The sequence below is a fragment of the Aedes albopictus genome, chromosome 3 (genome assembly GCF_035046485.1).
Source record: "Aedes albopictus strain Foshan chromosome 3, AalbF5, whole genome shotgun sequence".
Taxonomy (NCBI): Eukaryota; Metazoa; Arthropoda; class Insecta; order Diptera; family Culicidae; genus Aedes; species Aedes albopictus.
The window spans coordinates 182,926,358-182,949,870 of record NC_085138.1 but is presented as its reverse complement, the minus strand read 5'-3'; the positions used below and the strand labels follow the sequence as shown (position 1 = coordinate 182,949,870).

Sequence of the window (23,513 nt, the reverse complement as noted above, 5' to 3'; positions counted from 1 at the left end):
GATCCATGTATTAGGTATAGGAAAATGAGATACGAAGGGGGAAGGGAGTGTCAAAAATAGCGGCTCAAAAATTACTTCGTCATTTATGGACGCTCCCAAATATAATGTACATTTGCAAAACCATTTGCATTTGCAAGTTGCAAATGCAATAACCATGTCGCATCATGTAACATTTTTCCTAATTTAACGGTCCCTTCAGTTCCCCCATGAGAAAAGAAGACTTTCCCAACGATTGACGACACAGACGACCAGGTCAGGTAATTGCTTTAGTTTTACGACACTGTTTACTTTGTCGTAGATGCCCTACACAGAATGACCGGCATCTGTGCCGGACTAGGAGATTTTTCCCTAATGAAATTAAGTTGACAAATGTGCACCTGGCATGGGATGTGGGGCCATTTGGGCAGGGGCTTCTATGTTGGGCCCTTTCTGTTTATAACTCAGTCAATGGTAATTGTTTGATTTTTTGTACACGGTCCAATACGACCAATGTCTAGTACAAAATTTCAAGCCAATTGGTTTGAAATTGGTAATCAGCAAACTTTTCTGCTTTTTTGTGCTAGTTGCGTTCAGTAATACAAATCGCTGTGCATCAGCGAAGGTTTTTTTTCGGTTTGCTGAACTATTTCAGCAATTTTGACAGATAATCAGCAAAGCCTTGCTGAAATTCAGCAATTTCTATTGCTATTCTTTTTTTGTGCTGGAAGCATTTCAAAATTTTGGTGTGAAATTTAAAAAAGAAAATTGGTTACTCGAAGAGAAATACTATTTGTATTTTTACTAGTACTACCCAACTTTAAAACCCCATTATTCTGTGAAAACATTAAAATCAGTGGATACATTAAAAGAGTGAATAACTGACACTGAGGAAGATTACAAGTGGTAGTCGAAATACGCGTATCTGTCAAAGGATAAGCAATCAGGGCGGAATTAAAAGGTACGAAACTGATTACACTCATTCGAAGATTAAAATCACTTAATTTGTCCATACATTTTTAACAACAAAAGAAAAAAAGAAGATTTTTTGTCCCTAAACCCATCACACTACCCAGTCATGTGGCGAGCTTTTTCCGAGAATTCAAAGACCACTATGAACTACTTGGAACTACTGGCTAGGAACAGGAATCATCATCTCTCGATGGAAGTTGACTGTTAAACACAGATTTGAGCAGGAAATTAAAGAAAAATATAAAGGAGTTCACTATTGGCTAACATATCCTACGAAGCAGTGGCGTCGCGTAACCTCACTTTTTACCTGTGCACCAAGTATAAATTCTTGAATTTTTTGTACATATTTGCTTGTAATAATTAGAAAATTACAAGAATAGCTGCATTCATTCATTTCTATTTCGATTTTGATCATAAATACCCTGCAATTGCAAGTTTTAGGGTCGGTGCACAGGTAAAAAGTGAGGTTACGCGACGCCACTGCTACGAAGTCCAGAAAAATTCTCAAAAAAATGTTTTTGGAAGGAAGTTTTATAAGCTACCTATATTTAGTATTTTTTTCAAAATGTGTTTTTTTTTTTCAGGAATTGTCGTTCTCTTTGTAAAATCATAACTTAAGAACAAATCATCATAATAGGGGGATTCACTTAACAGCGTAAACTGATTAAACTGATTAAACGTCGCGATCACCAAGGCAATCTTCGATTATTTCATTCGCAAAATCATGAAACATTTCAAATAAGCAGAAAATCATGGCTTACGCAGCAATTTAATCTGTTTAGTGAATACCCCTAATAACTTGATGATTTTATGGCTATATCGGTCTTTTTCTACTCATAGTATATGGGAGTAGAGATCAAAGTGGATAATGAAATGATAGATATGATAGTATTCGCTAGGTAGCGAACAAGTGTGATATTTTTTTAGAAGGTGAAATTAGGCAAGTAGGCCATGTATATTGAACGCATGTTTCACGCATGCGTGAAACTTCTGCCGTACGACCTGTGCTTTTAAACAGATCGGCTTGGTTGGTAGTTCATACCACCTTACCAAGACTGGCAAAAGTTTCAGGCACCCGACAGCCTATGTATGTTCTGTTTTCATCACAAGTTCTATCGATCAGTAGCTTTCTCGGAATGAATTCGCACTCCGTTCATAGGGGTATGCCTAGGGTAGCGAACCACTTGGGCAGCGGCCGGTATTTTTGGCACTCTTCGCTATAACTCAGTCAATTCCAAACCAATTGACTTGAAATTTTGTACACGGCTAGATACTAGACGTATCTCATCGCGTTCCGAAAATTGTGTCAATTGGTTCAGAATTGGCTGAATTATAGCAGAGAAGTGCCCAAAATAGGACCCCTGCCGAGATGGTTCCACTCCCCTATATCGCGGCATGTTCTTCCTATTAGCTTTTTCGATCTTATTGGATAGAACACTTTTCTTTTTAATTCATCATAGACACGATTCAAATCGTTCAGAAGTGTGAAAAAAAAATGATCTATAGTACTTAACGTCAATTTGATCAACGTAGAAGGACGATAAGAATGACGTCAAATTTTGACGTCCAAAATTGATATTTCAGGATCAGTAGGTCGGCTCTGGCACGGTTAAAGGCTGAGTATGTTGCGCAATTCAACTCCTATCCTCCGCGTGGTACCGGCTAGAAACTATGAGAAACCTTAGGGAAGATCGGGTAACCAACCCCGGTGGAAACTTTGGTCGTAGGCTGACAGGGAAAGGGGGGAGGGGGTTTGCTTCTGTAAACCTGAGCGTCTGTTCTCCAGGAGGAGCGGCTCACAACAGCGTGGGATCCCCATGTTAGGGGCAGCTGATCAACGTCTGAGTTCCAGGGAAGGACCGTAAGCTCAACAGTGTGCTATCGTCCTCCAGAAAGTAGGAGGTTGATGTCAGCCAGCCGTAAAAAAAAATTGTAACAGAGAACCAGCAACAGAATTATATGAACCGAGACCAACGACAACAACCCCAGCGAACAAAAAGGACTTGCGATTGGAAACTCGGTTCGTGGAACTGGCAATCTCTCAACTTCATTGGCAGCACCTGCATACTCGCCGATCTCTTGAAGGACCGCGGGTTCGGCGTCGTAGCGCTGCAGGAGGTGTGTTGGACAGGATCCATGGGGCGGCCATATTGGATTTTTCCGTGGACACAGTCCGTGGACACACGACACATCACAATGTGAGGTGTCCAGGAAAACTTGAAATCAAGAATGACTCCAATGTACTTAACCTGATCAATCAAGACACATTGATTTCAGAACCAAAGCGACGCAATGGATGTTTTACTCAGATTGAATAGTTATTGATAGTTAGTGCTCAGCAAAACCATAAGTAGGAACACCGCTATTATTGACTTGCCTTAATAGCATATCTGCTACCAGAACAAAAGTGGTGACAAGACTCCCTCTTGGGACATCCACAAACACTCAATATGCTAGTCGCTGTTCGACGCAATGTCTCGATATTGTAAACATATTTGTGTAAAAGAGTTACAGAGGACTTAGCAGATTGAAAGGTATATTGGATTCATGTTGGTTCACGTGAAGGAGCACGTTGGCCAGATGAACATCACGTATGTGATAATATCGACAATGGGTTCTAAGCAATTGGCATCTTTAGCGGTGCTGAGTTAATTCCAGATTCAGAATCTGCATGCAAAACTGAGCCGAAATCCAAATTTCCATGAATTTTGGTGCCCGGGAACCTATTCAAAAATCAGTTTAAAATTTGTATGGGAGCGATTTGTCGAATCACCCCTCGTCGCATTTTGTACTGGATGGAGATGTCAAGCAGTTGGCCAGCTGTCAAAAGGTGGTTTCGAAAAATCTCTTCGAAATCAATTTTAGGTACCAAAATTAAGTTCTAAAAATCTGAAAAAATTATGGTGGTTCAGAAAAAGGTGCTCTTTCGTATAAAATCAGAAAATCAATACATTTTTCTTAATTTAAAAACCCAATTCAGAAGAAAAGAGGTCAAACTAATAAGCCTGAAACTCTTTGCTACTTCATACGACGCACGACCCACTTTCGGAATATACTTTACCGTAATATCTCACCATGATCTGCTCCAGGATATTTGAAAGGGGCGAAACTGTTTAGTGCCCACACAATCGATAAAAGTTATGACACTCCGAGCCAGAGAATCATAACTACAAGAAAAGACATCACATCCGATGATGTGATACATATATACACCACAAAAATTTTAAGTTTTCGAATTTTGCCGCTAGGTGGCGCTGTAAGCGTTCAATCATCAAACCCTTTTGTATTATTGTAGGTGACTATTAGACTGGGTCAACAAAGTCGATTTTTTTGGAACAAAGCTTTTTCGATTCCCTTTAGCGTCCGAAACAGCTGTGCAAAATTTGGGAGCGATTGGTTGCATCCCCGTATTCCGCATTGCGATTGACATTTGTATGGAATTTACTATGGGAAAACGTGCTTTTTTGCATTTTTCTCATAGATTTTTTTTTGTCTGAAACCATCCAACTAATGACGTTAAAGTATAGCCTAGGATATGCCGAAAAACTTTGCCGAAGGCCGCAAAGTGATCCGACGCTTGTGAAAAAAGTTAAAACGTACAGATTGCCTGGTGGTGCTTAACGTTGAACATGTAAAGGAATAACATCAATAATAAAATCTCAATTTTTGGCCTAAGTTACCAAGCAAATAACTTTTTTCACAAGCGTCGGATCACTTTGTGGTCTTCGGCAAAGTTTTTCGGCATATCCTAGGCTATACTTTAACGTCATTAGTCACGTGGTATTAAACAAACGAATTCAACTTATGAGTAAAATACAAAAAAGTACGTTTTCCCATACTAACTTCCATACAAATTTCAATCGCAATGCGGAATACGGGGACGCAACCAATCACTTCCAAATTTTGCACAGTTGTTTTGGACGCTAATATAGATTGAAAAAGCTTTGTTCCGGGTTGGTGCGATCAAATTTAAAGTTTCTCCATACAACGTTGACCCACTCTAGTGATCTGACAAATGATCGGAAAATCAGTACTATAGTAAAATAATGGTTATATCATACAGGTTTTTACTTCAAGTTTTTCCATAAAACGACTGATTAGTCACACATAATGATATACGCGTTGTTGTAAAAATATTTGTGCACCGAATGATTTCATTTGAATCCAACTCTACTATGTATGAGAAATGCTCTAATTAAGGATCTGCATAATTAATCATCTTACCATCGATTATAACTAGCAAAAGCTGCCAAAAGCAAACTTGTACGAAGCTTCTATGTGAATACCAACTCAAAGTATTGATAGTGTCGAACTTCAATAAGCAAAATATAACAACAAGATTATGGAAAAATGGACCAAAAAATCTGAAGCTGAAACAATTTATGGAACAAAAGTGTACCTTTCCTGTGGTCTGTACAAATTACAATATAAGTAGGAGACGGGATGAGAAGAAAAAAGATAATATATTGTATACCAAATATATAGATAAATTATGGTTATCAGCAGTGTTGCGGTCATGTCGTTTGCTTGGCGACTTGGAGCTGTTGGCGGCAATATTCTTAAAGAGTTTGTTCTGGCAGGTACGTGCGGGATGTAAGCTAAAATTAACCTTAACTCAATCAAACCGGCCCACCGAGATAACCCCAACGTTCTGGATATAGGTAGGTATATGATGAGCCATCCCTACGGTGCTTTTGACTTATAGACATGAGCATGAAAGGCCGAAGAGGGTGTATTAAGTGGAGTAGATTGGACAAAAATCAATAGACTGTGCTTGTACAACCTAAATTTAATTAGGCCTTGAGCTCGTCTTTCTGCTCTCTGCTCATGCATACTATTTTTTTTAGTTGGAGTGGTTCCGCACGTTATCGACAATCTTGTTTGCCAAAATATAATGGGCATATGATCGAATATTACCACCTTGATTATTGGTCGTAGGTCATCAGCTAATTGAAAAATATAGCTCCAGGGCTAAGGCATAAGGGATGAGCCAGCCTTGGGCTGAAAATGCTTATAATAAAGAAATAATAACAATCTAGTCATAAGGCAGATCGTTTAAGAAACATTACCAGTTTTGTATATAGATTTAGAAAAGGGGATTCTTTTAGGCACTTACGTCCAGTTTACTCATAATCACCATACAAATCGCCCAGCAAACGACATGATTTCAAAACGTTGGTAAAAATTGTCTTAGTTGTTGTGATGGATGTTGAAGCAGTAGCATGTTGTGAATAACTGTTCTTAACCGATAACAACTGGTCATGTCCCCAAATATAGATCGCAAACTTCGCGTTATGAATGGATATATTAGTTTGATCTTGGGTTACTCATGTGGCGTGGTGTAATGTGACGCTATGATTACGAAATAAAACTGAGATCGATACCTTGGTCAAAATTACATATGGAAACGAATACGATACTTGATAAACGGAATGGAATCGAAAACTACATTTATGTTCAAATAATATCACTTAAAACTAGATTTCAAATGGGCCATACACAAATGAAGAAATTTTTGTGATCTTCTATCTGCATTGCAATATAGTCTACGGTTACTATTGTTTTGTTTTGGAAACATTTGCGTTACTTGGAATATCAATTAGTTATGTGCGTAAGTTACGTATTGGCAAGATATTTCAGAAAGTTATGATACGAAAGTGCATAAAACAGAAAAGCGCTGTCCAGAGGATAGGGCGATGAAATGAGATGTGCAAACGGTAGTGTTCAGGAGAATCATGGCTATTTAACGTGATTGGATGCTGCGTGAAGCGATTGTGAAATTGATTATGGTACAGAGATATGCGAAACATTGAAGTGCAAAGAGTTTGTGAACGAGTTTTTGTTTTTTTTTTAATGGAATGAAAAGACATTATTATAAAACATATAGTAATTGTTGTTGAAAATTGCAGTTCGTGCGTGCGTGGATAGTGGATTCAAAATACATAAAAGAGAATTCGGAGTTTTCTCTTTGAGCCAAAAATATTAAGATTTAGCTAATGCTAATCGATATTATAGTCTTTCAGATAGCAACTAGTGACGACGACCTCTCATTGTTCCTATTGTAATGTCAAATGTACTCGTCCAATACAGGATTGTAACGAGGAGGGTGGAAAAACTCGCTCCAAATACTCGCGAACAAATCTTTCGCACCAAATCCGCGAGTAAGGAGGTACTTTTGCGTTTTTTTCCTTTTCTGCACTGTTTAAGAAAAGGTACTTTCAACTGGAATGGACTAACTGAGGGCTGGAAGAAAATTGAACTTTTGATTCGTAAATGAACGCAGGTCATGTTGATTTTCTGAGCAGAAGCAAGTGAATGAAGATGTTTTACCAGCACTTTTGTTCATACTTTTTCTTCTAAAAAAACTACTAAGAATTTCTAGCAAAGTCTAGCAAAATCGGAGCGCTCTTGGAGAAATATCTGTCCGAAACCGTTAGACAAAATTCCAGGAGACACATGCCAAAGAATACAGAATTTCTAGAAAAAAAAACTGGACAAATAACAAGAGGAACTTGAAAAATCCATAGCAGAGGTATATCTTTGAAAAATCTTTGAGAAAACCTACATGAAACGGTGACAAGTTACTTGAAGAACTTCTGAATACCATGCTGAATACACTTGTACTGCCCCTCTTCGCATGTCAGTCCCATGTTGTTTTTCAAAGTGCCTACGTTTTGCACTATAACTCCGAATGTTTTCCAAAAAGTATTTTCATGTGGTGCATAAACTTTTCGTGGCACATTGAGCTGTGAAATGATGCGAGAAAAATATCAAATTTATTTTAAATGGGCTCGTGAGAGACAAAAATATGATTCGCATTAGAAACAGCATGGGACTGACATGCCAAAAGGGGCAGTGTAGTTAGTGGGCACAAACGCGAGTGTGTTGTGGATTGGCGTCTAAGCCGAAAGAGAGATGGGTTTGTGAAAAAGGAGTGTTCACGGTGTGGCTTCGGAGTCAGCTTGGCTTTCTATTCCGCAGATTCATTACCTGTCCTATGGCTTAGTTGATTAAAGCGCCGGTCTAGCGAATACGGAGTCGTGGGTTCAAATCCCACCAGAATGCGATTTTTTCACAAATTTCATCTCTCAATTTGTCAATTAGCAACATTTCGTGCCTTCTAGTTACAAGTTTTTCCAACATATTTCAGACATACTAGCAAATCTGGTAAATGCCAGTAAAAGGGCAATATGTATCATTGTACTTTTGCTTGTGATTTAAAAGACACGGACACGTTCAATGCTTTCAGTGAGCTATTCGCTCTTTGAAGGAAGCACGACACTAGACAACGGACTAGCATGCAACGCCCAGTGGCACAGCCGAAAACTTTTCCTGACAGCTGCGGCGGGAATCGAACCCGCGCTCCTCAGCACGATGCGACAAAGTGCTTGGTAACACTAGCCGCACGGCTACGAAGCCACAGATTTTCCAGAAATGAAAATATAGGGCAATTTTTACTGCTAATTCGGGCAGATTCTCATTGTAACAGATTGTAACTCCTTTAGCAGCTTCTGATAGATGGCAATTTTTGAGAAACTTGTATGATTTATGACTAAAATCGTTTGTTTACGTTGTTAGGCCGGGAAGAACTTGGGCTACCCTGTAATTCAACAACGAATTCGACTTACAGTCAAAATTTGAGAAGTTTTCGCGTATTTAAAAAAAGTAAATGCACATTGCATTACAATTAGGTGCACAATACCCATAGTCAGAGTTTTTACACATCGCGGCAATTCACCCACATAAAATGTAAACATTATACCCACACCGAATTCAATTTTGATGAAACATGAAACAATGGGAAAAGAAATAGCAAGCTAGTGAACTGTATAGTTGCAATGTCACTAAACGTGAATTGATGAAAAACGAGCAGGCAATGAGTACCACGTTCATATAGAAAATATAAAGAAAGAAATATTGGATGATAATATGAAAGCATGGATATCGCGATGAAAAACATTCCTTTATGATCACAGTGTGGTAAGGATATCACCTAATAACACTAAATGACATATTTATCATGAAAGTTTACATCGCTTTTTAGAAAATTAACATGAATCGATAAATTCAACGAGAACCATTATGATAATGACGAGAGTGACATTATGAATGATGGGAGAAGTGCTATTTACTGTAATTCTACACATCACGAAAATTTCTTTTGCGTACATCACATAGCTAAGAAACTTAAACACAAATCGATAATAAAAACAACAAACCGAAAGAAAACCATCTAATGAAATGAAACCATAAACGGAAAACAAAATCAACTAGAATCAACGTTATTGGAGAGTATATTTTATAACTTTCCTTATTAATGGGAAACTTGTTCGTAGGATGATAGTAACTGTTCATTCGTATAATACACTTAGGAAAAGGTAGTCTAAAAGTTCCTACATCGCTTCCGGCAGACATTAAAAATGTACGAGTACATCTAAAACCGACTATTGATCAGGCTCGTTAGAAGAACACTTCATAATAGAGAAAGGCATACATGTTAAAAATGGAAGCAAGCATTAGCGCAGAGAAAATGAATGCAAATATACTCATGTATATTAGTAGTAGGTACTCATAAAACATGTCGATTCAACTCAGCTTCTTTAAAGCAAAATTGCGCCACTTTTTGCGCGCACAAAACTCTCTACACGATCGATTGATTCGAGGAGGATGCAAATTGAATTTCGCATATTTCTCTGAGCTATCCAACATTCTCATTTCGTTTCCTCTTTTCTTTACGAGTGTTTCCGTCTCACTAACTAGCATAATTTCAATCAATTATGTATCGGCCCATTTACCTAATATACCTGGACCGGTCTTCGTCGTCGGCTGCATCCGTCGCTCCGGCGGCTATACCTTGATTCGTCTTTTCTGGCGATGTGGCTAGGCCTTCGTTCGTGATGCCACCGTTTTCGTCCTGGTTTTGCTTACGTAGGCCGGGTATTGAGGGCATGGAAGGCATCGCAGGCATCGCTGGCATTGAAACCGTTGGCATGGATGGCATCGCGGGCATTGACGGCATAGATGCATTTCCGAGCCAACCTGTCACTTTTGACGATACGCCAGAAAATACACCGCTTTTGGTTGGGCTACGGAAAGAAAGATAAAAGATAGAACCAGTGGTTAGAGTCGTTGGCTTAATGACTGATAGATATAACAAATCAGTTAAAAAACAGAACAGGTTGGTCACTCTTAATTTATTGTAAAACAGTTTCTAGAGTTTTCATAGCTTCACTCGATAGCTGATTAACTAGAAACGGGTTGAAAAAGTCAACTTCGCATCACAATGTTAATCAATCATATGATGCCTACAGTTATGCAATCTGCGAACTATGCTGCATCATCTTCAGAATAATCGTTTCACAAGCTATCAACTTACGCCTGGCATCCATACACCAACGTGAACCCTCTGCTACACAGTCATTTCCCTATAACACACTGCCGTCCTTACATGAACTTGCGCAGGCACAAAGAACTCAACGGTATGGTCGTAGGTAAGCGAATGCAATCTGACATGGTGGTTTTGTGTGAGTGTAGCAGATCTGGCGATACTGGAGTACCAACTACGGACGGTCAATCATGGGCGTAGCCAGAGGGGGCAGGGGGGGGAGGACTTGCACCAGGAATTTTCTTAGGGATTTTTCTAGGAATTAATTCAGGCATTCTTCCAGGGATTATTGCAGAATTTTCTCCAGGAATTCTTTCAGCGATTCCTCAAGGAATTAATCCTCCAGAAGTTACCCCAATTCCCTCATAAATTCTGTCAGCTTTTCATCCAGTTATTTTTCAGGAAATCTTTCAGGGATTCCTTCAGAAATTTTTTTAGGATTTTCTTTAGGAATACCTTCTGGAATTTTTCTTGGGATCAGTGAAGAGAATTGTCAGACAAAAGAGGCACAAAACAAGCCACAACGAAGACACGGCGATTACTCTTTATCCCAACTGGTAACAGATAATGACATGATCTCTTTTTTTTTGTTGCATTTAAAACAGAAGCTGAATTTGTTGCGTACTTTTCAACTCGTGAATAATCATACTAACCCAAAATCGAAACTTTTTGATGGTACATCTTCAGCAGCATTACAGTGTTTACCGACTCGAAGTTACCGCTCGAAAATCACAATGCATGACTCTAAAATCTCTTAACTCGTGGTGCACTATCTTTGTCCTATTCTGTTCAAGTTGGGACAAACCTATGCCGCATTGAGTAGAATGTCGCAACAAATTCAGGTTACGATATTGTCGTTATTGTTGCACGATGGTTGAATTTTGATTCACTGCTAGGAATTCCTCCAGGAATTCTTCCAGATTTTCCTCCAGGAATTGCTGCAGGGATTTCTCCAGAAAATCCATCAGGAATTCCGCTAAGAATTTTCCAGGAACTTCTTAGGAGAATTCTCCGCGAATTTCTCCAAGGATTCCCCCAGGGATTCATCAAGAAATTCATTAAAGAATTTCTCAAGGAACTTTTTTAGAAATTTTTCCCAGAATTTCTCTAATTCATCCAGTTATTGCTTCAAGAATTTCTCCAGAGATTCCTTTAGCAATTCCCACACGAATACCTCCATGAATTCATCCAGGAATTTCTCCAGGAATTTCTCCAGGAATTCCTCCAGGAATTCCTCCTGGACATCCTGTCAGCAATTTTCCAAAAATGTCTGCATGAAATCCTCTAGGAATTTGTTAAGAAATTCTTCCAGGAAATTCTCCAGGAACTTTTCAGGGATTCCTCCAGGTATTTCTCCTTAGCTTAAAGGATATCTCCACGAATTTCTCCAGTGATTTTCCCAGGGATTCCTCCAGAAATCCCTTCAAAGATTCCTCCAGTAATTTCGGCAAGGATCCTTCCAGGAAATCCTTAAGGAATTTCTTCAGAAACTTCCCAGTAAATTCTCCAGAAATACTTTTAGATTTTTTTTAGGGATTCTCCAGGAATTATTCCAGATATTGCTATAGGAATTGCTTCGAGGATTTCCCATACATTTCTGCAAGGATTTCCCCATGGATTCCTTAAAGAATTCCTTCGAGGATTCCTCCAGGAATTCCTCGAGAAATTCCTCTAGAATTTCCTCCAGGAATTTCTCAATAGATTTTTCAAAAGTGAAAAAATGATAAAAATAGAAATCTCCCAGGCTTTCTGTAGAGATTCCTCCAGTAATTCCCACAAGAATACCTCCAGGCATTCTTCCAGGATTTTATCCAAAAATATCTCTTGGAACTCCTTCAGGAATTCATCCAGGAATTGCCCCAGAATTTTTTTCAGGAATTACTCCAGGAATCGCTCCTGGACATCCTTCAGAAATTATGTCAGCAATTCCTCCAAGATTTTCTCCGGGAAATTATTCTAGGGATTTCTTCAAAAAATCTTCAAGAATTTTTCAGGGATTCTTACAGGCATTCCTCCAGGAATTCCTCCAGATATTTCTCTAGGAATTGCTTAAGGAACTCCTCCAGGGACATCTCCACGAATTTCTGCAGGGATTTTCTAAAAGATTCCTCCAAGAAATCCTCCAGAAATTCCTCCAAGGATTTTCCAGGAAACCCTCCTGAAACTTCTCAAGGGATTTTTTAGACATTTCTCCTTGAATTCCCCTGGAGATTTCTCCAGGAATTTTGCAGAAATTCTTCCAGGAATTGTTCCAAGATTTCATCCAGGAATTCCTGCTGAGTCTCATCCAAGAATTGCTCAAGGGTGGCCTCCAGGGAGTACACCAGGAATTTGTTCAGAGGTTCCTCCAGGCATTCCTCCACGATTTTCTCTAGAGATTTTTGCAGGAATTGCTTCAGGAATTTATCCAAGAATTCCTCTAAGGATTCCTTCGAAAATTTCTTTAAGATTTCTAGGAATAACTCAAGAGATTTCTTCAGAAATCGAATAGTTTTGGAAGATAATTTAAGCCTCGTTTGGCATTAGGGTATTTTTTTACCCAAAACATACATTATGCCAGCGAACCCAACGTGATGCAATAGGAAGGTTGAAAAGGATACATACAGGAACCAGGATATTATCAGGGGATTCTCTCAGGAATCCCTCCAGCAGTTTCATCAGAAGTTTACTCAAAGATTCCATCAGGAATTCCTACAATAAGCGAGACAATAAGTAGTTCAGGGATTCTTCCAAGCAACACACATGCCACAAAAGAGTCGCGACAGCGCAGGTTTTGATTTCGTAGAAACTGTGACTAACTTTAAACATATAAGTACTTACATGCTAAAGTGCTTTCAGACGTTTTCCAGGGAACCCTTCAGGAATTCATCCAGGGAAGACTCTTTCAGAATTCTCCCAGAGATTTCTACCGGAATTTTTTTAGGAAGTGTACCAAGAATTCTTCTAGGAATTCCTTCTTGAAATCCTCCAGACATTTATTTTTAAATAAATTCCAGGTTTTTTTTTATTTCAAAAATTCCATTATTTGAGAGTTTTCCGGAAATACCTGCAAGAAATTCTCACATGAATAACTCGAGAGTTTCCTCCAGTGATAGTTTCAAGGCTTCTACGAGAATACCTTCCATGGACCCTTCCGGAAATACGTCCATTGACATTTCTATCGGATTTTCTCTGAGATGAGTATATGCAACAAACTGTAGGGAGATTCCGACAAGGATGTACTCGGAACAATTCGACTGAAGGTTTGTTCTTAGATGAATAGAGATCCAGGGCATTCCAAGATTGCTAATAAGCAGACATTTAGATGACATAGTATGTATTTAGAAAAAAAAAAAAATCTTCGGACAGGTTTCCATTATGTTGTACTGAAAAAAAAAATGCTGAAGGAAATCATGAAGAAAATTCGGGTGTTGTCCTCAAAAGAGTTCGTAATTCTTAAGTTTAGCTATAATTTCTTACGAATATTTTGATATTAACAGAAAAGATATTAACAAAAAAAAAATCTGAGCTCTAGAAGAAATAAATAAAAATCCTAAATCTTTTAGAAATTGGCCACCGCAACCAGCACCACGTTGGCGAGCTTTTTTCAACGTATTGTACAAAATACAACAGCGTGACTGCTGAAGGGTTAAATAATGGTTTTAGAATATAATGTTATTATATTCAATTTCATCGTGTTGCGTTTAGTTTTGAAAGCTAGTACAGTATGCGGCAGGGAAAAATGCGAAAAGGTTTTTTCAACTTCAATCCTCATGTTCGTCCATTTGACGTTAGCCAATCTATGTTTCAACACGCCATGATCTCTAACAGAATAATTTTATAAAAAATAATTTATTATGTTTCCAGTTCAAAACCGAATTAGCGACATTTTTTCTTTTACTTGCGCTGCTTTTGCCTTGCATTAAACACAATGTCGGAAGTGGGGCGCTGTATTGTACACCTGGTACTCTATACAGCGCCCCACTTCCGACATAGTGTTAAACGCAAGGCAAAAGCAGCGGAAGTAAAAGAAAAAATGTCGCTAATTCGGTTTTGAACTGGAAACATAATAAAATGTTTACATCCTGATCCTGAATATGAAGACAATCAAAATTTTCAAACCACTGAAAAATACACGGGTCGCTAAATTTCATACCTGATAAAACATAATTTTTGATTTTCTATACAATAACATCATATATATGTGTTTATTTCATCTGGTATGTGAAACTACATGGCTCTGGATTAGTATGGCCTGGTTTTTCATCGAATTGAACCTAATTCTTTTTACTATTTTGTCTTATGGCCATTGGGCGCGCAGTTTATTAATACCGTAAAACGGGGTAACTTTGATAGTTTTTCAGCGAATTTTCTCAATATTTTTCCATGTAACAATATTTCCCCGACTTTTAAATTTTTTAAACAAGTACTGGGGTATCAGTTATCAATTACAATTGAAAGATTCGATCTTCTGAAATATTTCGGTTAACTTTTAGTTTTTCATATGAGCGAGATTCAGATTTTCATTTTTGGGTAACTTTGATAACGCCCTGAAAAACACATCAAATTTTGAAAAATAATCACAGATTGAAATCTTAGGAGTATGAACATGATGAGAGAAGCCTTGTGGAATATATCAGATAGAATTTTTATATCAAAACTTTGATTTTTTACTAAATGCTACATATGAAAATGAGTTTGTGGAGTATTGAGTGGAAAACACAGTGAATTTAGCTATCAAAAACCATTATCTTTGTAATAATATATGCTTAACGGTACATCAACATATGATAACATGCTATTCATGGTGAGTTTCCTTTTTTTTGGGTAGTTTTTTAACAAATTTTGAACAACACAGATTTATCTACATGAAATTACATGGGCATTGCATATTTTTAGGCGTTTATCCATGTATGGAAATTTTTATCCCAGCTTACAAAATTTCTTCCATTTCGTAAAAACACACTTCGTTAAAAGATTCAAGGCCAGATTTGGAATCTACTATCATGAATCTTTCGAGAATAAGAGTCCATTCACTGAAAAAATAGTTGTAACAAAGTCGTATAGCAGATTGTTTGAAGGGGTTGACAAATGACAAAAATATCAACAATTTTTATTTTTTGTCCAAAAAGTTGTATATAAACTTGGTTTTAATGAAAATACGTCTAAGATGAACTTTCATATGTATAGAATTGATTTACGTTTGTCTTCTTCTTAACTGGTTGAAGGAATCATAGTTATAAGATAAACTATACAAAGCCTGCCGCGCTATCAAAGTTACCCGCATTATCAAAGATACCCCGTTTTACGGTACCAACTTTTTAGGCTTACCTTATCACATGTTAAAAATCAAATATGTTCATTTTTATTTTGTAGTGGTAAAATATAGACGTTGACTGATACACTGTCATAAAAAATAGTCATATATATCCCATATTCAGCGAGTGATAGCCCCTTGAAATTTTCGCATTTTTTTTCCTGCCGCACCCTGTAGGTACAAATTTTCTAAGGGTGCTTGCCCCCTGACCGAAAAGCTGGCTACGACCTTGGGTCAATCAAACTCAATTTAGTTAAAAAAATATGTGAAAGCCTCCATTTAGAATTTTTGCCATAAGTTGATTTTTTTTTGTCTAAAACTATTTACCTAATGACGTTTAAGTATAGCCCTGGATATGCCGAAAAACTTTGCCGAAGATCGCAAAGTATAACGACGCTACGTTTGGTAATACAGGCCAAAAATTGAGTTTATATTATTGATGTTATTCCTTTACATGTTAAATGTCAAGCACCATCAGATAATCTGAATGCTACAACTTTTGTCGCAAGGGTCGGATCCTTCTGCGGTCTTCGACACATCCGGCACTTTCGAGACTAAATTTCCACATCATCGGTTACATAGTTGAGGAAAAAATCGTGATAGAAAACCACAAAAAAAAATCAACTGGGAATTTTCAACTGTTTTCGAAAGTAGGTGAGTTCCTCAATTGAACGTTCTGTATATGCCAACCCATCCCTATAGGGGTGAACTCAAGCAATTTCTTTTCTGGCTTTCTGTCACGTTCGTTTGTAATGTGTAACCGATATGTTTGGTATGCTGATTAATGAACTGTTGTATATAACAGAGGTAACTGTTGGTTTCTCAAAATTGGTTTCATACGGCTTACAGTAGCGAAGCCATGGAGGCGATCGTAAAATTTTGGTTACTTTTTTCTGCGGTAAAAAAAAACAGAAATCGAATTGTCGTTACCTGCATAGTTGTGCTTTCAATTTTCTTGTTTCAGCTTTTTGTAATCTCCCATGCTGCGTTTAAGCCTCTCACCAAGGAAGAGCTACGTGGTGTGGAGGCAAAATGCGTTGAACTCCAACAGACACCGGAGATATACTGGAACTTGTTCTTGGAGTTACAATATTTAGACGATCCCATCACCCGCCGCCACGTGAGGTGCTTTGGTATAATGGCGGATTACTATAACGATGAAACAGGACCAAAGCTGGATAACTTGTATGAACAGTACAAGAATGTAACCTGTCTTACTTGTGATGAGTGTTATCAAGAGAAGATTTGTTGCATCCAAAACGCTTACGCTAACGGAATTCCACGTGATTTAAATCGAAGAGTTTATTTGGCTTTTATGTGTTTTGTGGATGAATTTAGTGCCTTCTTGGGAGGTTCCGAAATGCGGTAGAATTTTGCGAGAAAATAATGCTGACGATGTTGTTCGGTTAAATCCATGTAATCCACACAAACTCATCACAAAATGCGAATTTCAATATGTTGAATATCAAAGTTTGTTATTTTTAACTTAAGAGAACGTTATTATTTTGAATAAAAATGAAATTTAATTATGCTTTAGTCTGATTTCTAGTGAAAGACTCTTAGCTAAGCCGTGCACCTTAGTCCACCGGAAAGTAAGCGTGTTGTTGGTCATCGGGCATCCCGAATAAAAATTTGCATTAGCCTGACATTTAATTTTGATGTGTACATCAACATCAAGTTTTAATGTACTTCTGTCGTTGAACATTAGAATACATTACGATTTAGATGTGTTTATGCAAGGTAACATAATGTATACATCAGGAAATCAAATGTTTTATGATGTCAAGAATATTATCCAGAACATCAAAACCTGACGTTTTCAGATGTTTTTTGATGTACAAAAACGTAAGATTCAAACGTTTTTCTGATGTATGTTGATGTATAAAACAATAGATTCAGACGTTCCCTGATGTATATTGATGTATGAAAACGTTACATTCCAACGTTTTTTCTGATGTTTTGCAATGTACAAAACGTCAAATCTAGACGTTTTTATATGTTTTTTTTGACGCACAGAAACATGCGATTCGCATGTATTTTTGATGTTCTCAGATGTTTTGAATGTTTTCTGATGTTGAACGTTAGAATACATTGCGATTTAGATGTGTTTATGCAAGGTAACATAATGTATACATCAGGAAACCAATCGTTTTTTGATGTCAAGAATATTACCCTGAACATCAGAACCTGATGTTTTCATATGTTTTTAGATGTGAAAAAACATTAGATTTAAATGTTTTCTGATGTATGCTGATGTATGTAAACGTTAGATTCGAACGTTATTCTAATGTTTTTCGATGTAAAAAACGTAACATCTAGTCGTTTTCAAATGTTTGTTCATGTACAGAAACATTATATTCTGACGTTTTTCTAATGTCCTCACATGTTACCTTTAATTTTGAGGTGTTGTCTTTACCGTTTGCTAAAGGGGCACATTAGGCCCAAAGAGGGTCACCACCATGTGGTCCGGTAACCCTCTTCAAAAAATGCATATCAGAATTTTTGATATGCGCAATACACGAGCCGACACTTCCCTTTAGATAATTTGAGAACCAAGTTCGTTATCGATTGATATCTTCGTGATTCAACGTTAGAATCTGATGTCACCCCGTTTATTTCGATGTTTTTACGTACTTCAATTTACTTAAGCATGACGTTGGCGTATAATGTAGTAAGATTAGAAGATAACGTTTTTGAATGCATTTTGATGTTTATGCACATAACGACATGACATGACATGACGTTTGCTGTTAATGTAACATTAGAAGTAAACGTTTTTGGTTGTTTCCTAATTTTTATGAATACGTCGTTCAACATCAGTACGAAATTAGGGTTAGAATTTAACATTAGAACCCAACGTTTTCAGATGTATCTGCATTTGTAAACGTCTAGAGGTAACGTTTTTTACATCGTAAAACATTAGAATATCGTTTGCATCTAATGTTTACATACATCAACATACATCAGAAAACGTTTAAGTCTTATGTTTTTGCACATTAAAAAACTTCTGTAAACATTTAAATCTAATGTTTTTGCACATCAAGAAATGTCTGAAAACATCAGGTTGTGATGTTCTGGGTATTGTTCATGACATCAAAAACATTTGATTTTCTGATGTATGCTACCTTGCATAAACACATCTAAATCGCAATGTAATCCTGATGTAGGAGACATCAGGGAACGTCTAAATCTAATGTCCTTGATTTTTAAAGAGTAAAGCGTTCAACATCAGTACGACATTAGCTCATAATGTAACATTAGAATCTAACGTTTTTAGATGTATCTTGATGTTTATGAGAACATCGGTTTACATTACATGACGTTACTTTTAAATGTAACATTAGAGCCTAATGTCTTTGAATGTTTCTTGATGTTTATACTTGCATCATTATACATCAGCATGACGTTACAATTTGATGTAACATCAGAACTTAATGTTTTCGGATGTATCTTGATGCTCATGAGTACGTCTTTTTACATCAGCATGACGTTACATTTTGATGTATCATCAGATCCTAACGTTTTTTTATGTATCTTGATGCTCATATACACATCGTTTTACATCAGTATGACATTAGATGCTAATGTAACATTAGAGTCAGATGCATTGTCATGTTTTCATATGTCAAGCTGAAGTCAGAGTACATTAAAGCTACAACATAAAACGACAGTACTAAGTGTATTGATGTTGTTTGCTAATGCTTAGCTACATCTCAATTTGTATTCGGGATGCGAGCCAACCGTAAGAAAACAAATCGAAAAAGTAAGCCAGCAACAAAATAATACCAAAAGAGACCAATGGCAACGACCCCAACGAACAAGAAGGATTTACGATTGGAAGCTTGGAAAGAATGTGCAGGTTGAGGATCAGCACATTTATTTAACGTGTAGGTACATTAGGGCAGCTCAGACTTTAAACATGTCAAAAATTCAAAGCTCCCATATGTTCTTTACAATCCTTGGTACAAAACTAGAGTTCTGTCAAATTTTTAGCCATTTTGGTGGTGATTCAATGGAGGCCCAAAAGTAAAATAGGTTTATTTGGGAATTACTATGGAGAATTTTCAAAAAAGGTTCTACGCGCTTTAGAGCAATAACACATGGCTGAAGTCATAAAGTCAAAGTCAAATTGTATTCTTCAGATCTCAATGATGAATGTTGCCGAAGACCGCAACTCGTTTCGACTCACGGTACAGAAATTATTAATCAATATTTATCCAACAGAACACCACAGCTCGATCGACGCGCTTGACGCGCAATCATGGTATGCGTGTTACCTATACCTTCTTGTACACCTTGCAGGACGTCGTGTAGAAGGGTGCGCATGCGAGCGGGAATTTGTGGAGTACCTTGTTTCCCGATTTTCGAAATAAGTTCCAGCCTTCGGCAACATTCCTCATTGAGATTAGAAGAATTCAATTTGGCCTTGACCCTATGACTTCATCCATGTGGTAATACTCTACAACGTGGAGAACCTTTTTTGAACATTCTCCATAGTAATTCCCATATAAACCTATTTCGCTTTTGGGCCACCATTGAATCACCACCAAATTGACTGAAAATTTGACAGAACTCTAGTTTTGCACCAAGGATGGTAATGAACATATGGGAGCTTTGAATTTTTGACATGTTTAAAATCGGAACTGCCCTACCATCACTCCGGAAGCACTGATGATGACAAGAACGCATTCTACACGGAGCTCGAAAACGCGAGTCCGATAATTTGAATACAAGCAGACGGACACAAATATTTTGATCGTGTGGATGCATATTTGTTTCCTGTAGTTTGTTTGACCCACATATAATGTTCCTTTGGGAACAAGATCAAGTTTGGGAAAAGGCGTAACTTTCAATAATATAAATTACTGATAATACATAATATAAATAATATCTATATAGCATAGCATGGGAAAAGAAAAAAAAGCATAGCATAGAATAGCATAGCACGAATACTTGCACAAATCGTGGATGGAATTGCAAAGATGACATGATGGTGAAAATAGCGAATTAAGAGATATGGAAATACAACAATATAATGTACAAATTTTAAATCGGAAAGATCTTACCAAGTTTCATATTGTCGGACGATCGCACCCAATGAATTAACTACATCGGCTGTTTTCCTACTCTCCGCATCGACCAATGTGGCGCTAGCTTCTATGCGCGAAAAATCGCTAAAAGTAAATCGCAAAAATATTGTATGGCGAATACCATCTAAAGGCAAATTCTTCAAAGTGGAACACATTATTCGAAAAAATATTTGGTAGTGGTTGTGCACAATGGTGACCACTATTAAGCCTACCAAATATTTTTTCGGGAAAAGCTTTGTATTTCAAGTAATTTAAGTTTAGATGCATTTCGCCATTCAAAATTATATTGATTTACTCCTGCTGATCAACTGTGGCTGCGCGCAAAGCGAGTAGTCCATTATGGCTAACGTAATCGATTAACTGCGTTGTTCACCCCATGCAGGACGATGCACAACAAGGAACAACACAATACATGAAAACCCGTTTTTCATTGTTTACTCCAAATGACGTATTCACAATGACGAGCACTGCCCCCATTCGCATAAGAGTCCCATGTGAATAGGAAACCCAGCAAACATGGGACTGTTATGCGAATAGGGGCAGAGCATTTCATTGAACATTGCAGACAACAATATTCTAACTGTTTCTCGAATTGGGTTGTTTAGTGAATAAAATATTGCTTTTTTCTATATCCTTATCGAAAGAGCTAATTTTTCTGAGTATAACGTGATTTTATTGCGATCCAATCCCTTTGTTTTGATGGTTAAATAAACAAAACAAATTTAATTTCTGTGAATAGAATGACAGTTCATTCGATAAAATGACAGTTCACCCCGAACAAAAACAATAATAGGCAAAACCAAAAAAATGTTTAATTGATTGATTCGACGTAATTGATTTAAAATCGACAGCAATGAATTCTCATAGGATCTGTTTTTCTATTGTAAAATAAATAATGTTTGTTTGATATGCTTGTTTTCAAGCTGAAACTTTCATTTTTGAAGAAACCATCAATTGAAATGTTTAATTTTGAACATAAACCGCAAGCACACAGGGTCAAATATTTAACAAACCATAAACCAATGCTCAAACATCTGGTTTGACTCGATCAAATTTTCATTAGTGTCGAACAGATGTTTTCTCTTTAGTTCATTGTTTATCTAATATTTGACCCCGTGTACTCGAAGCCATAGATATGCACATTATTTGGCGAATACGTTATTTTATTTTTTTACACAAAAATTGCAGTTTTTTTAATAACAAGTAAGCCCTTTTCAAAAGTTAGCCATGATATATTAAAATATGTTTATGTACAACATATTTAGGTTGTATTGACTTCAAAAGACACCTAAGGCTTAAGAGAAAAACAATATGCTGCACTTATGACCTTATATTTTTTCTCAAGATAGCAAATTATCGCAGCGTTTGAGAGCTTGACCTTGAATTGATTTCATTCCTAAGAATTTTGGAAAAATGCGCTCAGGTAAACCGGGGTCAAATTGTACTTCGGGATGAAATTGTTCAGAAGTTTTTCCGTTAGATAAAGCATACTTTGAATAGTTTCCTTACCAATGTCGTGCAGTTATTCATTCCAACATACAATACCTGGACGGAAACTATTTAAAGTTTGCTTTATCTTACTGAAACCCGTCAGATAAATTTCAACCCGGAGATCAATTTGACCCCGGTTTACGGCACATTGATCTGTTTCTTGAACTATGCAGTTGTGATTACGAATTCAACGCCTTTACTGAGACTTGGCTGCACCCGGGTTTCACTAACTTGAGACTGTCTTCCAATATGATATTTATTGTGACCGCATCTGTTCGACACGTAATTTAGAGCGCGTAGGTGGAGTCCTCATAGTTGTTAAGAAGCATCATTGGTGCGAAAAAGTCCCACTTGTACAGGGTTCGACAATAGATCTGCACTAAATGATCTTTTCCGGAACAATTGTGAATATCTCATTGCTTTAGAAAGAAAAAAGTGGGCCTAATATCGATAACCTTTTTTGAACGATCCTGAGAACCGCTGTGTTACTCTTTATATTTTGGTCAACATCTGTGTTATGTTGGATAAAACTAAAATAATGTTTGTATTAGCACATATTTGAAAAATGCATTGCTATGTCGACAACATTAATAAAAATACGTTATTTGCAAGGCTCTACCCCATTTGGCATAATGCCATTTGGCATAACGCCGTTTGAAATAATGCCATTTGGCATAATGGCCATTTGGCATAATGGTCATTTGGCATAATGCCGTTTGGCATAACACGAAGAACAGCCTTCTTGATAAGAATGTGCATAATATTTGTTATGCCAAATGGCCGTTATGCCAAATGGCCATTATGCCAAATAGGTTTATGCCAAACGGCATTATGCCAAATGGGGTAGAGCCATTTGCAACTCCTCACCTGTTCGACACGCTATGAAGTTTATTTTATACACGGAACAGATTTTTGTCATGTCAAGATAATATTTTTGATAGTTGTTGAGCCTGTTGACCTTATAGTTATTTTTGTCATGATTTTTTGCCATTATGAATATGTTTCTACAGTTACATAAACAATGTTTTATTTTGCAAACAACCATATATTCTTATTAATTATGAAATAATAATAACAACTATGGATTTGTTGAATTTAATTGAACATATTATAAAACAAATGATATATAGTTGAATGAACCATGTCAATGCTGATGTCGATTCCAAGCGCATGTTCTTGTTCATTTCAACATGGCGTCTGAGAGTAGCAACACTGTACAAGAGAGGATCGAAGTAAAAGTTTTTTGAGTCAGGATATTCTAAACTCGTCTTCCGTAACAGACCATCGAACAGCTCAGTAAAGC

At 37.1% G+C, this 23,513-nt stretch overlaps 1 protein-coding gene across 21 annotated transcripts in view; it reads right to left on the bottom strand.

Moving 5' to 3' along the window:
• The window catches only part of LOC109398814 (synapse-associated protein of 47 kDa), a 97,622-nt gene that overhangs the window by 34,311 nt on the left and 39,798 nt on the right, over positions 1-23,513 (bottom strand). For 18 of the 21 annotated variants that reach the window (XM_062856130.1, XM_062856125.1, XM_062856127.1 and 15 more), the window contains 2 exons: positions 9,753-10,034; positions 5,348-5,359 (listed from right to left, as the gene is read on the bottom strand). In XM_062856130.1, the coding sequence (XP_062712114.1) occupies positions 5,348-5,359; positions 9,753-10,034 (294 nt within the window). Of the gene's footprint in view, positions 1-5,347; positions 5,360-9,743; positions 10,035-23,513 lie in introns of all 21 variants that reach the window. The other 3 variants (XM_062856136.1, XM_062856121.1, XM_062856137.1) reach the window with 2 other exon arrangements.